Source organism: Pogonomyrmex barbatus, unplaced genomic scaffold (assembly GCF_055798465.1).
Source record: "Pogonomyrmex barbatus isolate J1 unplaced genomic scaffold, ASM5579846v1 scaffold18, whole genome shotgun sequence".
Taxonomy (NCBI): Eukaryota; Metazoa; Arthropoda; class Insecta; order Hymenoptera; family Formicidae; genus Pogonomyrmex; species Pogonomyrmex barbatus.
Window position 1 is genome coordinate 6,519,433 of NW_028297114.1, and position 17,644 is coordinate 6,537,076.

The 17,644-nt window shown below is 44.1% G+C and overlaps 1 protein-coding gene across 2 annotated transcripts in view; it reads left to right on the top strand.

The window, feature by feature from the left end:
- The window catches only part of hth (Meis homeobox homothorax), a 159,194-nt gene that overhangs the window by 48,680 nt on the left and 92,870 nt on the right, over positions 1–17,644 (top strand). Inside the window, exon 6 of one of the 2 annotated variants that reach the window (XM_011646266.3) lies at positions 465–15,740. In XM_011646266.3, coding sequence (XP_011644568.1) covers positions 465–1,067 — 603 coding nt within the window. In that variant the 3' untranslated portion in view covers positions 1,068–15,740. Of the gene's footprint in view, positions 1–464; positions 15,741–17,644 lie in introns of those variants that run through there. The other variant, XM_089075109.1, reaches the window with a different exon arrangement.

Sequence of the window (17,644 nt, forward strand, 5' to 3'; positions counted from 1 at the left end):
ATAACATTCTGGTCGACTGGACACCGGTCAGATCTCTTCTCTATCTCTCTTTCTCTCGCTCTCCTTTTACGTTCCTTGCATCGGTTTCTCTCCTTCAGATTGCTTCTACGGCCTCGAGATGTGCGCACCATCCTTCTCCTCCATCTTCGTGTATCGATACACCGCGTTCGGACCCGCTGTTGAGCTCTCTCTCTCTCTCTCTCTCTCTCTCTCTCTCTCTCTCTCTCTCCACCTCACACCGTAATAAGACTGTATATTGGTTAGATTTATTCGATGGAATTTGTCTATTAATAATTTCCGGCGATATGATTAATCAATCACTCTCCGTTAGAAAGTATTTTGGAATCTCGATTCTTCGATTGCGGAATCAATCTAATTGTTTCTCGAATCTCCTCTTCACGATAAGCTAATAATAATAGTAATTAGCTAATAAGCTAATTCTTCCTTTCTCTTTTGTGTTTCAGGTTCACGAGCTCTGCGACAATTTCTGCCACCGATACATTAGCTGTTTGAAGGGCAAGATGCCAATCGACCTCGTCATCGACGATCGAGAGAGCTCAAAGCCACCCGAGCTGGGTAACGGTCTGGATGGCAGCGGACCTAGAAGCACCGCCGACAGCACCAGCCACACGGATGGGGCCAGCACACCGGACGTCGTGAGTACCTCACCATCGTCAACGTCTTATTATCCGCACGACGCGCTCACCCCCCACCATCACCATCATCACCATCACCACCATCACCAGAGCCAGAATAATAACAATAATAATAGTAATCACGCCGGGATCGGCAGTACCGCCACTACCACCCCCCTGCAACTGAGCAACCAAAACCAAAGCCAAAACCACCACCCTGCGCCGCAGTCGAACACCACCACTACTACTGCTATTACCCCAAGTAGCGCCGCCACAACTCCCAACTCCCTAAAGCGTTCGCACCAACAGATGATGATGGCAGCCGCGATGGCCACCTCGCCGCACGCAGCCGCATCCGCGCCCCCAGCGCACGCGCACGCCGCCCTCGCCGCCTACCACAGCATTAGCTCGGCCGTTTATCCGTGCTCGTAATAGACCACGCGACTTCCGTGCCGATTCCGCGAGACCTCTTCTTTTCTCTCTTGTTCCTCCCGAGACATACTTTCCGTTGCTTATCTCTCTGTGATTCTATCCTTTTCTTCTCTCACCATCGTGTTTCGCTAGTGTGTTTGTCTTCTTCGTGTGTCTCATCTATCGAGTCGTATCGAGTATTCGATTGGATAGACACGACACAAGATGATGCATAGGAACATCGCATGGTGTTGTTCCTTTAGAATCGATCGCGTTTTTACGATTGATTCCGTCCGTCCTTTAAGGGATTGATATTTCTCTGGCAAGACGGAAAAAGATCTCTGTGCCGCAATAATTGAATCGTGATTAACAATGGGCTAAGTTGGAGGCTTTAGCGCTTTAGCGCTTTTCGATTCGTTTTCGCGGAGAGGTCATATATACGCGTAGGAGTCAAAACACACAAGTCTGTGTTAGAGCAAACGGGTCTGTACTCCATAAGTAGTCGGTACCTAGCATCTGATCGATGTCGAGACGCGTGGGTAGCAACTTCTAGAATTCTAATATCCACGTTCGACCTTTTCAGAAGGGAGGCATTCGTAGAATACGCTAGATCGAAGATTCTCTACGCGAGCAATGAAGGGTCTTGTATTGTTGGACCGGCGCTACTTGTTGGAATTTTCTTAAGTATACTTAATTTAATGTCTTATGCTACTCCGCGAGGATGAGCGCCGAATTTCTTCGACACTCAACTGGCTTTGAGTTTATTTAGTCTTTTCTTTTGTTCTCTTTTTGCCTATAAATTCGAGACAATTGAGTATCTATTTATTATAAAATTGTATATTCTTTAGATTTATTTTTATTAAAATGTAAATTACGTGTTTACATTTTTCTATAGATATATCTTATAAAAATTTGTAAATATTGAAAAAATATAAAGTTGAAAGATGAGGAAGGAAAAAGATCTTTAGTCCGATGGAATCGAGGGTCTAATTTAATTTTCTCGATTAGTCTAATGAATCGATTTGATTCATTCGTTCTCTCATTCGTTTCTCTGAGGTCCGTCAGGTATATTCTATTTTTCTGCGAGACTTTCAAACACTTTTTGTGATGATTAAATACGCGTTTAATTAATTTACGCAAGTCTTTGTTCGATCGTCTCGTAGATTCGAATCGTGGATTTGATTACGTAAGACTTCGTCTCGTGGCATGGTGGAAGAATGTTTCTAAATCTGTTTCGTGCCAGGCAGACAGCGGTCCGTTGACATCGGTCCTCACTCGAAGCGATCCGCTTTCAAAACATATTCAGAGATATTCTTGCCCGAAACCGTTTTGGAAACCAGCCGTAATGGGCTATTATCGGCTATGCGAGAGCGCCGAACGAGCTTGCGGCTAGTTTGCAATCTTATGCAACCAATTCCGCGTTCTGCTCTTCGTGCAAACGGGACGCGGTCTATCTGCGAGCCGGCGGTTATCGGAAATAATGAGATACGTGGTCCGCGCGCGTAAACTTCTTCGAGAGTGAAGCTGTTTGTTTCATCTCTCGCATTTCTCTTTTTCTCTCATTCTCTTACAACCTTCTTTCCTGGCTATCCTCGAAGGTCTCTCGCGGCACGGCGTAGAATGCGAGATAGATGAGACAGACGTGTGTGAGATATTTGTATAAAAGAGCAGCGGGCATTGGAAGGGGAAAAGGGCGCGTTTGCGGTCTCGCGCGCGAGAGCGAAACGTCGTTTCTCGAAGTAGGTCGTTGAGCGGCTAGAGATAGGGTGGATAGAGAGAGGCGCGCGAGAAAATCGAGTGGGTAGAGAATAGTTTCGCTGGTTCGTGAAGCGTTCCCAGTTCGAATAAAATAACGGAGCACTGGAGCGAGAGGGGCGAGGGGAGGGGGCTAGAACAATGTATTACTTCGACGTCACATGTCAATGAGGGACTGTATCAAGTGTACGGCACCGAAGAGAAGAGACGCGATTGTTTAACTAAATTTTTACCACCGGTATAGAAAGTGCGGACGAGGCGTGGATAATTCGTATCAGTCAGTGTCCCATTTTTCTTTTCTTTTCTTTTATTTTTTTCTTTTCTTTTATTTTTTTTTTCTTATTCCTTTTCTTTTTAATGCCGTTATTGACCGCGATTTATATGTGGAGGGACGAGAGCACGCGCTAAGCGGTAGCTAATGGCTTCGAATGCAGCGCGCGTTGGATGATGATCGATACTATCGCGCGTAGTAGGCGTGTTTACGACAGGCATTATATCGTCTACGCGGCGTCTACTTTCTTTAGGTAGCCTCTCTCGTGGGCGTACACGCGCGTATCTTTCTATGACGTCACGGCGCACATCTTTCTCGATCGAAGCTTATAGTAACGAGGAATAAGTTTGAACCGATGATAGTCGATTAAACTTGCTGATATTAATCGTGATCTGAATATACGTAATAGGATTAAGGCTCATAACGCGTTTCACAGAAAGAATAAATGAATTTTGTGTCTATTTTTAAACTGAACGATCGGAATAACTTAGGGATTGTGTGCAAGATAGAGAGCGAATGAGAATATGAGACAGGGAGAATGAATCGTAAGGTGTGAATTGTGATTAGCGAAAACGAATAGAATATATATGTTTAATTTATTGCGAATTTTTAATTTGAGGTTACCGAAAAATTGACGACATAATATGAATTTAAGATAACGATAGATAAGACAGAGACTACAAGGATCGAACGAATGTACTAAATAAAATCGCAGGATCTTTTAGTAAATTTGCGCAGGTGTGTGATTGGAATCGAATTGAGCGAGAGCAATGCAAAGGAAGGAATAATGAAATCGAGATATGCGACGAATCCGAGAACCAAGAGATAGTTAAAAGTCGTGCGCAATCGTAAGTCAATCGATTATTGTCACTAGGTTTCGGTACTCGTAACTAGGGAGTTGTGTGAGGTACAAGTCCTGATCGGCAGGGCGCGCGAAGTCCACCCCCATCCCCCGTAATTAACCCTTGTATCTTATATACATGCAAGAAAAATGAATAATACGGAGAGATCCTCGAAAGAACAGCTTTCTTGCTGGTGCCCCGCTATCGAGGAATGTTTTTAAGAAATTTTCATTCTCTTAATAATGATATTTATCGGTACGCGTGTATGCACATGTATAAATGTGTACATGAGTGATTATCCGTTATGCCTCTATCGACGATTGGGTGCAACGTATACATATGCAGATCTATACATGTGCACGCGTGCGCGATATGTCATTTTCATCGAATGAAGACCTCGCATGTACTCGTATAGTAAAACGAGAGTATACGAGAGCACATGCATTCGCACGTATGTTGGGAGAACATATGCACAAATACATGTTCTGAAATGTTACTTGGAAAGAAATCCGAGATTACATTTTCCTCTACACGACAGGTATGTAAAAAAAAAAAAAAAAAAAAACGGAAACCGTATGCGGGGCACTAGACAAAAAGCATAGTTTTAAGGTCTGAATGCCGATTAACGCTGATCGATGATGATTTCATTAAGATCTCGTTGCCATAAGTGAATGCAAGGGTTATACGGAGTTGGGAACGTGGGCTTCAGCACCGGTCGATTGGAACCCTAGTTACGAGTGCCGAGCCTAGGACTGAGAGGACTGTGAACCTCTTGGTTTTTGTTAGATATTCTTCAAGGAAAAAAAAAAATACGCATCAAAAAGGTATAGGAAGAATGAAAAAGGAAACGCAAGACAAAATAACAAAAATCATATGGAAGGAACATTGAAGCTTTTTTTTTCCTATTTTTATATTACAAGCATATTTATAAGGATCGATTATTTTTGCGTGGAAACTTTTACATTTGAATGACATTGATCATATCGTTGAGTTAATTATTATATAATACGATTATTTTTGTCTCAAAAACTAAATTGATAATTTTATATCGTCGTAAATTAAAGATTTATATGATTTATGATTGATAATTCGCCGGAAAAGTTGTTTTTATCTTTTTTCCTTAAATGTCACGCTTAAATGATCGATTCGTGACGGATAATATTATTGCAAGATCTTCGAATGTTGACGGAATGAAACAAAAAGCTTGTTGTGGCAGCGCGAATTACATGTAAAGAAGATAAATTTCGCGCTGGGTGGGAAATTAAAATTAAAGAATGCAAAAAATAACGTGAATACTTAGTGCCATAGGTTGCAGCGTGCGCATGTTTGCGCCAAGACTGTGTACTTAATTAAACTTACTAATAAAAAAAGATCGATTTAGAATGTAACTCGGACACGGAATATTCGATATTTTTAATGCTCAAACATAAACACTGTTACCACGTAATCAAAATGAGAAATTCTTTCTCTTCATTATTCTATTCAGATATAGATTACGCTTTTCGTTTTTTATTGGACAATGATACGATCGCGAAAGTTGTGTGATGTTTTCTCACATTTTAAATTTTATAGTATTTTTTTATATAATTATATGCATTTTTGTTTCTGTGCGTGGAGTTCGCGATTTTCTGTAAAATTTGTTTAATGAAGAATATTCGTGGGATGGTCGATTCGCGCGATTCGTCTTGGACGACATCCGACGATTATTTTCAATGCGGCGCGCGATTGCAAGCTACGAAGAGCGAGAAAAAGAGGGCAGATTAGAGTTTTATCAGGATTGCATAACGTAACGCGTTGTGCCCTCTTTTTCAATCTCGCGTAGCAAAGCCGCGGATGTATACGTTTGTTGATGACACCGCCGCGTGATATGGTTACGTTTTTGTTTCGTATTGTTTCTGTAATTGTTACAATGTTTACGAGATGCATACCCATGGTATACAGATGGAGACGACACGACAGACAAAAGGCAAACGATAAGGCACAGAATATATGAAAACTCTCAATTTACGCGGATACATTTAAATGCCACTTTACAGAACGCGACAAGAAAGTCGATACCGCTGTGTTTAACGTAGCACATGCATTTAACGCGCGGAAGAGATTTCTTCCAACAAACAGACAGACATTATGCATGTATGTGTGTTTACGATTTACAACTTGTTAGACTTAAGGGAATGAAAAAATTCGGAAACCCAAACATTGTATACGATTAGCACATATATAGTGATAATATATATATATATATATATATATATATATATATATATATATATAAATAAATATTACCGATAATATTGATATTGATGACTTGTTTAAACTATTGTCTCAATCAACGTATTTTCATTATAAATAAATGTTAGCCTTGTTGAGTTAAAACAAAAATATTCGGTGCATTTTTTTTATTTGGGCGTTTCGCTCTCTCGATCTTCTCGTATTCGTCAAACCAAGAAGCTCCTTGATCCTCTCGCACACCATGCCTTGTCGCAGATCAATTGCGTACGTATTGCAATGACATCTCTGTCACATAAAACCAAGTCTCTGTATAATAAATGATTGTTTAAAACAGAACTCAAAGAAAGTAGAGTTTAGATTATAATAGATTTTGGACAAAAATTCAATTAGTTTGATTCGATATTATAATTAAGATTGACTCGAACTGTCTAAAATTCGATCAAAGATATTAGTGTGTTTATTTAAGATATATTTATGACATTTCAGATATATTTATATTTATGATAAATTCTTTACCATATCGTATTTTTAAATTTGCGCAAGATTTTTGTCGCCAATATTTTCTTTTCGGAAACAACCCTCGTTTCCCAGTAATAGCGAATTAAAATGAATTTTTGGCTTAAACGGTAGGTAATCGCGGCTTTAACGCATCCGCGATAGGTAGGTTTAAACCCTCAACATGAAGACGTATTATTCATTATCGTACTCATCCGGACGGCATACTTGGACTCTAATCGTACAATTCCCGGAGGTGCCGAACGTCAGTGAGGGAGCGAAAGAGCCGGCCGCGATCCTATAAATCTCGGTTAACCCTCAGCTAATAAATATTTAACCCTTTAAATTTGCAACAACCCTCGCAGCGTGTAGCCATTTGCATAAGGCTTCTATTTCATTTACACATCGCATAATTGAATATTTAAATTCAATTGCCGACCGTTACGCGCTCGCAGTTTCGAGCCGCAAAACTGCAGTAAAACTTGTAACGGGGCCACTTTCCCTCCCCGAGAGGCCACCCCCGAGCCGCTCCAGCACATCTCTTACGGTGCGTTCGTCTCCTCCGAGCCTCCGTTGGCTGCGATCAACCCTTGGAAAATGCTTCAAGAATATTTCGTCGGTTACCACCCTAGGGAACACGTTGGCGACACATTCTCTATAAAACAATGTCCACGTACGATTCTAGGATTCTGTTACTTATTTCGCTGTTAATTCATTAATCCATTGACCTTACTCGGCGATACATTCGTGCGGGCGTACTAAAAGTTATCATCGTTCGCATAAGCATTATGGAACATATTTATCCGCCTCGTCTTTTCTCGAGGGCGGCCGTTACTAGCGGTTGCGTCAACGGTATTTCTATTTTTAGCGCTTTTTCGTCACAAGATGCTAGCTACCTCGAATCCCTATTGAAAGCCGATACACAGACTAACAATAATGATCAATCGTCATATAGTCAGGCAGTCTCGCGTACGATTACAATAAATAGAAATGAATGCGTTGCTCGATACCCATAGATAATCGAGAGAAAGCGTATGGTTCGTTGGGAAAATATCTCGATATTAGCGTTAGTGTTATTGTCGCGAACGATAGAATGCTCCGAACGCCCGAAATAAACTCGCTCGACCATTCGCTCGCGCGAAATCGCTCCAGGATTGACGCCCGACGTCGCTTCGCGTCGCGACGCGGTATCGTCACGTTCCAATGGCCAAATTAAAACCGCCGAGCACGAGGGCTATCTCTCACACGTCCCTTATTCTCTCTCTCTCTTCCTCTTATTTTTTTTTTTCTCTCGCGCCGCTAAATATTTTTAGAAGCGATTCGTCGGGTGACGAACGTATACGCGCCACGTGTCGGAGCTCCTCCGCCGCGTTTGTGCTTGTGGTGAATGTCCTCCGTTTCCTCCCGCTCTCTACCTCTTTCCTCCTCCTCCTCCTCCTCCTCCTCCTCCTCCTCCTCCTCCTCCTCCTCGTCCTTCTCGCGATGTCCCTCTCACGGTGACGATCTCTTCTACATGCTCGAGACGGCATCTGGCGTCGAAGCACGTATGGCCGTTAGCACTTTCACGAAAGGGATTACCATTGTCACGTTATTCATGCTAACGATGATCGGTCGAGATCGGCCGCGACGATAATCGCCATGTCACTAAAATCGAGGAGGCGGTCATTGTGAGCGACATACTGACAGCATAATAAATTATCTTCTCTCTTCCCTTCTCCTGTACCTCCCGGGCCCACGACTTCTATACTCCTTCGTCCCGGAACGGATGCGTATATGCATGTCGTAATGTGCTAATATATATAGTGCTCGATGCACACGGCTTGTCGATGATCTCGATGACAGCCTGCGAATCGCGTTACTTTGTATTTCGGTTTAAAGAACTTAGATAGACGAATGTACGTTTACGGGAAAGAGAGATATAAAAAGCGGGAGGTTGGTAAGATAAAATTTTATTTTACACAAAGTTAATATGTTTGTGTGCCGAATAAAATGCGCCGATATCTGTTCCTAATTTCTATGAAAAAAAAAAAAATATGAATTATTATTAAGGCATGCAAGAAATATGGCAAATTTAAACATTTTGTATCATAAATGGATCTATTTTTTTCTATCTTTCGATATCTTTGATTTGATATCGCAATGCAAATTGGGGTCACTTTAAGAAGGATCGATGCGATTAATTAGACGATGCGACGCTATTGGCAGCAGGAAGACCTTTTAGGTAACCGCATTGCATAATTCATTTAGAGCTAAAGTATTGCGTGCAAAGAGCAAAGACAACTCCATGTTCACATTTACTAATCGCGTCTAATTAGTTCGATGCCATTACCACAATGTACACATTCGCTGTTTTTCATTCCATATCATGGCATCTGTGAACATTTAATCTTCAAAAAAGTTCTGAGGTGCTTCACTTAAACGCAAACGTTGCGAAGAAAAATTGCGAAATCTCTGTCGCGCATTCGCGAAATCACCCTGCAAATGGCATCTCTCGCGATATACGCGAAATGTACAGATGTACGTACGAATGTGAACACGCGTGCACGCGCACAAGCGTGTTTGCATACCGATTCCCACACCCACGACATCCATGACAGAGAGATTTCTCAAGATGCACGCGTATTTATGCATATACGTACACATATTTATGCATATACACACTCACGCACTCACGCACGCACGCACGCACGCACGCACGCACGCACGCACGCACGCACGCACGCACGCACGCACGCACGCACGCACGCACGCACGCACGCACGCACGCACGCACGCACGCACGCATGTACTCCTCAGCACATCGCTCGGGAGTAATGTGATAAGTGTAACGACTAGGCCGACCAATTGCAGCATGTATTCCTTAGAACCGCCCATTTGTGTGACGCACAAATGCCGCCACCGTCTTTGTCGTCGTTGCCGTCATCGTTGTCGTCGTTGTCGTCGTCGTCATCGTCGTCCTCATCATCTTCGCTCAAGCTCGTGCGAGTATCGACGGTGTGCACTTTATGTGTATGTGTGTGCACACACACACGTAACGCATAGAGCAGACGGGGGAGAATAGGTCGACACGGTGACACATCGGTGTGCGTTTGCTGTTAGGTGTACTCGTTATAATCTTGTCGCTCGTGGAAAATTACTGGGTATAGCTCAGTAGCTATATTTCTTAGCAAGATATCTTAATTGTATAAATGTACGTATTATAAGCTCTGGGAAATAAAGAATAAAATTAAAGATTCAGAATTAAAGATTTGATAGAGCAATAGAATGGTTTATATAATGTTATGTTTTTATAATGAATTTATTTAAAGAATATATAAATATTTACATCATTGAAGTAATGTGAATATTTAAAGAAAAAAGATGTAAGAGTGCTACGAAGCAATGCATAGCACTATCAATTTTATTCTTGTATCAATGGTTTGATGTGAAACTCAGACATATTTAAATAATATATAAATTAGTATTCAAGGGTTTAGAATATATCTATCAGACCATACAAACAAAGATTGATATATATATATTTATATCAATTTTCTTTTCTAAGAATTTTAATCATCGTACGAATGTACATGTCTATATAATTGGCTCGCGAAGTATAGCTACGTCAGCTGTAGATGTATATTTTCATAATGTAATATCGTTGCGGCTGTGAGAGGGGCGGAATTCTCTCTTCTTTAGGGTGAGCGGGCGTCAAGAGGGTGGGAGCATTTCTGAAGCGAGGAACAGGAGCAGGCGGGTACGAGAAGAAACAGGGGGAGAGAAAGTGCGTGGAGGGTGTTTTGCTGGTAATTGGTGCCAATTTAATCCTGCCCTTCGCTCGACGTAGCCCGTATTAACGCTAAGGGAGGAAACGCTACCGAGCAAAGGGAGGGTGGCTGCTCGCCCGTGCCCTTCCCACGCAGGCCAGGCCCCCCCGGTCCCCTTCTTCGTCATCTACAAAAACACGCGCGTGCACACCCACGCCGCGACGCCTAAGCGCGCGCGGCACGTGTATTTCTGTGTGAAAACCCAGGGGAGACACCGAACGGACGAGTACAAACGTACGCTCGTGTGCATGTATGTATGTATATATATATATATGTATAATATATAGGTATATGTATGCGAGAGAGCCCACCAGGAAAATATAATTAACGGTAATCGCTCGCGTATATGGCTCGGATTAACTCCGGTGGGAAGAGAAGGACTGACGCGAGGGGATGAAGCCCCACGTCAAATTCTTCGAGGTTATCGGATCGAATGAGTTTTCCTACGGGATTATGGGACGCGCACGGGTACTCACGATTCGTCGAGGTGGACGACACGCGGCTGATGACCATCCGGAAAATCGAGGACCGCGGTGGAAAAGCAAGGCCTCGGGGGGAGGAGGGGTGGGGGGAGAGAGAGGAAAGAGAGATTCGGCATTAATAATGCATCGCGCGGGGACGCTTTGCGCGTAACATATCATTACCGTATATTTGGCATTCAAATTCCGGGAAGCAAAAATGCTGTTTAATTCTATTCCGAGGGCGCATTTAATATTCATATCGGCGAAGGCGTAATATACTTGCAAATTTATCGCGCGCGCGTTCGCGATTACAGGGTGACGATGCTAATTCGCCGAGTCCGCAGGCCGAATTAATGCCGTAACTCGGGAGCGGTTTTTCCGCGCGCACGGCCTCCGGCTGATTCGGCGCCGTATTGAGATGATTGCCATTATTTCGATCATTTCTCATTGTAACCGGCGGATCAAGGTTACCATAAACCGTGTATTCAAGAGTTTCCGTTGAGATCGGCAACTCGAAGGAGGCCGCTTCCATTGTTCCGCGTGGAGAATGCGATCGGTTAGTGCCTCCCGACGCTTGATGGACCGTCGAGCAAAGTTCTCTGCGACTTTCAAAGCGATCGGAGGGACGAGGGAACGAATGCTTCTCCGGGAATCTAAATAGGAAGGAAGAGGAGGCGAATAGCGAGCGATCGACACATAAGCGGGACGCGATGGCGTCTCGGATCGAAGAGGAGGAGGAAGAGGAGGAGAAGGAGGAGGAAGAGGAGGAGGAGGAGGAGGAGCACGAGGTACACTCTAGGGAAGTGAGAAAGATGGCCGAGGGAACGGTGAAATGAGAAGATGAGGAGGTGCGGGAGGACAACGAGGTAACCGTGGAGAAGATGCCAGAAGATCTTGTATGCAAATTCCTTGGTGCATCTCCGTGGGACCCTGGCGGGATCCGTGGAGGATTAACGGGCCGGCTTGCATGAAAGGCGCGGAGGAGGAAGGCGCGGAGAATCCTTTCTCCTTCTCGAGAGTCTATCCTCCGTTTGTAGCGAAGGACGTCTCTCTTTTTCTTTCTCTCTTTTGCTTTGGTCGCGCCAATTCCAGGTTCTTCGGCCTCTTCCTTCTCCCTCTTCATCTTCTCTTTCTTCTTCTGTTCCTCTCTCTCTCTCTCTCTCTCTCTCTCTCTCTCTCTCTCTCTCTCTCATCTCTCGATCCTTTCCGAGCGGCTTCGGTCCAGCCGCCAAATAAGAGAGCCGATCGCGTTTATTCGCGAGGGAGCGAGCGCCTTTGGGCCGGAAAAAAAAAAAAAAGAAGAAGCCGGCATCTCGGCACTGCACCTTGACTCTCTTCTCCTCTCTCTCTCTCTCTCTCTCTCTTCCCCTCCTCCGCTTTCTCAACCGCGAAAGACTTGGAACCGAGGAGAGACGCATTCCGCGGAATGCGTCGATGCCGCACCACCGTCGAGTTGACTCTACTGATCGTCGCGTCGGCGGGAATGAAAACGATCTCGTTCTTCGTGTTCGTCCAGTCCGCATGCAAACCTGTCCTCAAAGTCCTCGGAGTCTCCGACGAGACGACCGAAACGCAGCTTCTGACATACCGGTATGCGACTGGCTGGTAGGTACGGGCGCGAGAAAAGGGAGGCAAAGCGAGGTGCGAAGAAAACTATTTACCGAAAATTTTTGCTGTGCGCGACGCAACGATAGATATACGATCTCGCGAAAGAAACGATTCTACGTGAGCCGCGTACGAAGATTGATCTCTCGCGTGCTCACTCGCCACCGTGATTCTACGGACGTTATCGTTATTGTTGAAGGATTGGATCGCGTCATCGTCATCGCGTTCACCTCTCGCGAACACGATCGTTCTCGTTTTTTATTACGATAAATTCTGACATTTGAAAACGACATTTACTTTTTAGGCTTTCTTTTTAGGATCTTTATAAAGCTTCATCTAACACGAACGCATACGTGGAAGGAATTTTCATTTCTTTTTGTGTATATTCTTGTATTTCTAAGATACCATCGCGCTAAATGCTACACACATATAAATTAGTATGGGTTTCTTGTAGACAAATAAAAAGATATTTTTAAAAGACGGATTTTACGTTTTTTCCTGATTTTTAGCTTTATTTTTCATCAGTGTCGTTCGTAAATTCATACACCTTTATTATTCCATGATAGGAGCGTTGTGTGGGTGCGGGCGCGAAATTACCGCGGTAAATACGCGTCGTTGGGTCTGACGATGGCAATGGCGAGGGGGTATATCCTTGACTGAAGGTAATCGAGCTCGCGCGTATAAATCCTATTAGAGGATTAGAGGGAAGCGGCCGTGGAAGCGCGTGTGCGCGAGCATATACGTGCGCTTCTGTATCCCCATGCAAATATGTAGCAGATCCCCGAGTACCCTTTCGTGGGTGCCGCGTCGTAAAAAGGAGATGGCGGGACGCAACGACGTGTGCGGGGGGTAGAACGGGATATCGAATCTTCTATCCTGAGGAGAATTCCGCGATCGTAAGCGCATGTAAGGGACGTCTCGACGCGGCACAACCGGATGCATTTTGGTAAATCGAGCGCGGAAAACGGCCCTCTGATTTCGACCTCTTTTCGACTTCCTGCCTCGCGAGAGCCTCGCAGGAGACACCCGACACTCGATTTGCGAGCAATAAAACGACGATAGTTCGACGGTCGTTCGCGCCGCGACGCGGCAAGGCCGCGTCCCGCAAACTTCGCCCGCGAGCGAAGTGTGTGTTCGTGATCGTTTTCGTTTCTATTAGGCTCGTAATAGTTTCAGCAAGACATAAACTCAGCGCGCGCATATACAGCCGTGAGTCTGAGTCCCAAATTATCCGTGTTTGTAATAATCGACTTCTCTCGTAGCCAAAATCATATTTTTACACGTTGTAATAATATTATTCTTTGAGTAAGCTAGAGAGAATAAACGAGAGAATGTACGCTATCTTTTAAGTCTCATATTTTTTTAATTTTTTTTTTCTGAGAAGAAAATCTCTTTTCTCTCTCTATTCTTGATGAAATTCTCGAAATTATCCAAAGTGTTACACATGTGATATCGATTCGATTCTGGTATCTCATGTGGCTCGCTGATCGATAGGATTCTTAGCGATCTGATTACCCACATTATTCGCACGTTTCGAGAGTTCGCGATGTTAAATACTGACTCTTCACCTCTGCGTAGCGCTGTCTTGTAACGCGTCAGTGTCTTTGAGTTGTCTTTTCGCACGCGGAATGAAATTCAGAGCGTGTCAATGGCCAAGATTTTCAATGTATTGTTGCTTCATTAGATTAAAATCTTTGAATTATATGTCACAATGTTTGAGAAACATCTGTACAATTATTTTAATATCACGTTAAAGCAATATCTTGTAGCAAGAAAGTGACATAAGTGGAAATTATTGGAAATAACAAACGGTAAATGTATGTGATCTGAATTATTTTTTTCTTCTAGTATTTATAAGAATGACTTTTGGTACTTGCTGAGTATTGTTTTATTAGTGATCGCTGCCAATAAATTTATGTACGGATAATTGCTCGCTAGATATTTTGATTGCACTTAGCAAGGCGGCTACATGGGATATAGCATTGGTCGACGTACATCAGAAAGGGTAAAGAGCGAGATAGGAAGGGAGAGAAAGAGAAAGGGCACAGCATCGTGGCGCTTTGCACGAGCGATAGTAATCAACGTTCGTTCGTTCTTCCATGAGTGCAATGAAAGACGCACCGCTGAGAGGATCAGTCATTCGGTGCGGTGTGAACCACAGCCGCATCGCGGCTCGATCTTTTTCTTTCTTGTCGACTTTGTGTGTGGGCGAGCGCACGGCTGCCTGTCCCAAAACGACACAGCGTACCCTTTCTCTTCTTTCTTTCAGTGACAACGGAATCTTTCTCCCCTCCTCTCTCTTCTTCTCGCCTTTTTGCCTCGCTTGGTCTCTCTCTCTCTCTCTCTCTCTCTCTCATGCCTCCTCTCCCTCGAACTTCACATCCTCTCCCTTGCTTCCGCCGTATTTTACGATTCACTGCGCTATATTTATGCTCCATCTAAATGGGAGTGTATTCATTTAACTGGAAAACGCGTAAAACATCGGCGCTCTGTGATCTATTTAGATTTATTGATCTATAACGATACAATTATCTCCCGGTATCTCGCGCATTCAGTTTTTTTCGCGTAAAGCTAGATTTTCGTATCCCGCTCGCATCGGCGATCCTTCGTAAGACGAACACGTCGTCTCGCGTCCATGCTTCCACGAAGCATTTATGTCCTGTCGAACGGCGTACTGAGACGTGCGCCCGATATACCGGGCGGAGACGCATTTGTCATTCACGAATAGGCGCGAGATCCCGCCTGGGTGGTCATTCCTCGACTATCACAGAGGCGCAAAGGAGAGCGAGTGGGATAGAGTAGAGACGAACGGGTGTCGAAGCCTTCAACCTTCGCTTATCTGCGACAACAATGGTCGTTCCATCTCCGACACGGGCGACGATTTTCCTTTCCCGATAGCTCCCTCCTCTCGCGTGACACATCCGCGGTCGTGTGAAGATTGTGAAGTTTGTGAAGGATCGCGGTGATTCTTATTGAGCCGAGAAATTCCACGGGATTACAACAAAGGTACAATTAGGAGAATAAATAAAACAGAAATTATAATTGAATATACGTTTACCTTTATTAGATATCGACATTGCAAGAGACACGTTACATTTATCGAAATTGTGTATTTTGCACTCTTGGTGAAACTTAAAATTATATGTATTCAGTGCTGCCGGATATCGATGAGCAAAAAGCGAAGGAATAAAAAAAGGTCAATCTTGCAAAAAAAAAAAAAAAAAGAAGGATTTCTATCCTGCGTGTTTTATATATATGTGTAAGCTTTCGTGACAGTACGATAAAGCGATACCAGGTGAGTCTGGAATGCTGGCAGGTGTGTCAACTATCGAGCGGGACAACGGTGCGGAGTTTTTTTTTCGGCTGGTCTGCGTCGTAAGCGAGACAAGGCGTTTTGCCATAAGTGAGCGTTCGCGTGACACCGGACTTAGGATAAACTTAGTAGTCACTTAAGAGATCGCTCAACGGTCTCCATGAGCCTTGCACGCACGTGCACACACGCGGAAACTTTGCGCGGGAAAGATAGATATTCATGACGTAGCGAGTAGAATGAACGTCTTTCATCCTCCACTTTCATGGTTGATCTCTGCGCGAGAATATTCCGCGGAAATCTCGAAACCACGAACTCTGTTCCGGGCTGCAAAGAAGCAAAGTTTATTTAGTTATTTTGCTTTTCTCAAAGTAAATTTTCCGGTATATTGAAAAATAACGTTGGATTCTCATTTCGCGCTTAACGCGAGACGCTACGTAACGTAATTACACATAGGTGAAGTTATCGTATTTGACATATGACGATCTCTCGTCTCCGGTAGTCTTAAAATATACAGTCCCAAACGATAAGCTCGTTCCGAGGGAGATTTAAGATTTTCTGAATAAGCCGTGACGCTTATAACATCCGCGCGGCGATTATTTACGTCTTCCGGGATGGCGAACGAGAGTACCGACCTCACCCACGTGCTTTCAGGTGCGACCGAAACGTCGTCGGAGAACGCTCGGTTATTCCCACGCGATTGTGCACAATACGATTCCGAGCTTCTACTCCCAAACCCATCTCTCATTCTTTTCCTTTTCCTCTTTACTCTTTCTCGTCTCTCCGTGCTCATCGCTCTTGCGCTTAAGAAGCTAAAAATAGATACAACAACGCCTTTGGCAGTAGAGTTGTTGTTATATCGACGCCTCGTTTGGCCCAGTCGCGTTACCGTGACAAACGACACTCGTAGATCTGCGGCGAGCCGCCGTCGAGTCGCCGTCGAGTCACCGTGGGTGTGTTAGTGGGCCGCTTATTAACCGGGATTTTGATGGAAGACTTTCCCACCGTGCGCCTATGGTCGGGAAGATAACTCAAACCGAGAAAGCCTCTCCCATCCTTCGTCTCGTATCACCTTTAATCGCGCTTAAATCTTGTTCTCTTTGTGTAAATGATGCGAGTTGACCGCGGAATCTCATTGATTAATCGACGTCGGCGATACAGATTTGTCGCATATATAATTCAGTCGCGCGTGCCCGCCGCAACCGCGTGGCGAAATTAATTCCGCACTTAACACATGTCCCGTTTTCAGAAGCCATTCGTCTCATTTAGCGTCCGTTTCTGCGTTCGTGTGCGCGATCCAAAAGGATGGTGCCGCGCGATTTGTTTCAGCGCTTGTGCAACAAAGTGAGGTCGTATTCCGAGGATCGGTATTTGCATCTGCGTGATTTGGCGCCAACTGAGACTTGAGCTGATTTTCGGCTTACACTCTCATCGATCGCGCATGAATTTGAACATGTGAGAAAAATTTGAGACAACGAAGAGACCTTCTGGAATGTTTTGTACGATAAAAAATAGCATAAAAAAATTAATTGATTCGACCGAAGTAAAATTTATTAATACTTTTTAATATAAATATATATATATATATATATATATATATATATATATATGCCACGAAAGTCAAAAGCCCTGTCTCGCTACGGCCTTACACCTTCTCAATTTTGTATCCCGTAGGGACAATAAGTTGTTGGCGTTTGATCTCGCTGCGCAAAGCGAGATTGCGCTTTTGATTCCGGCTCATTAATCGTGTGCGCGTGCCCCAGTCGTTCCTGCTTGGAGCAGACCGCCGACGCCGCCGTGATGCGATGCGAACTCGAAGAA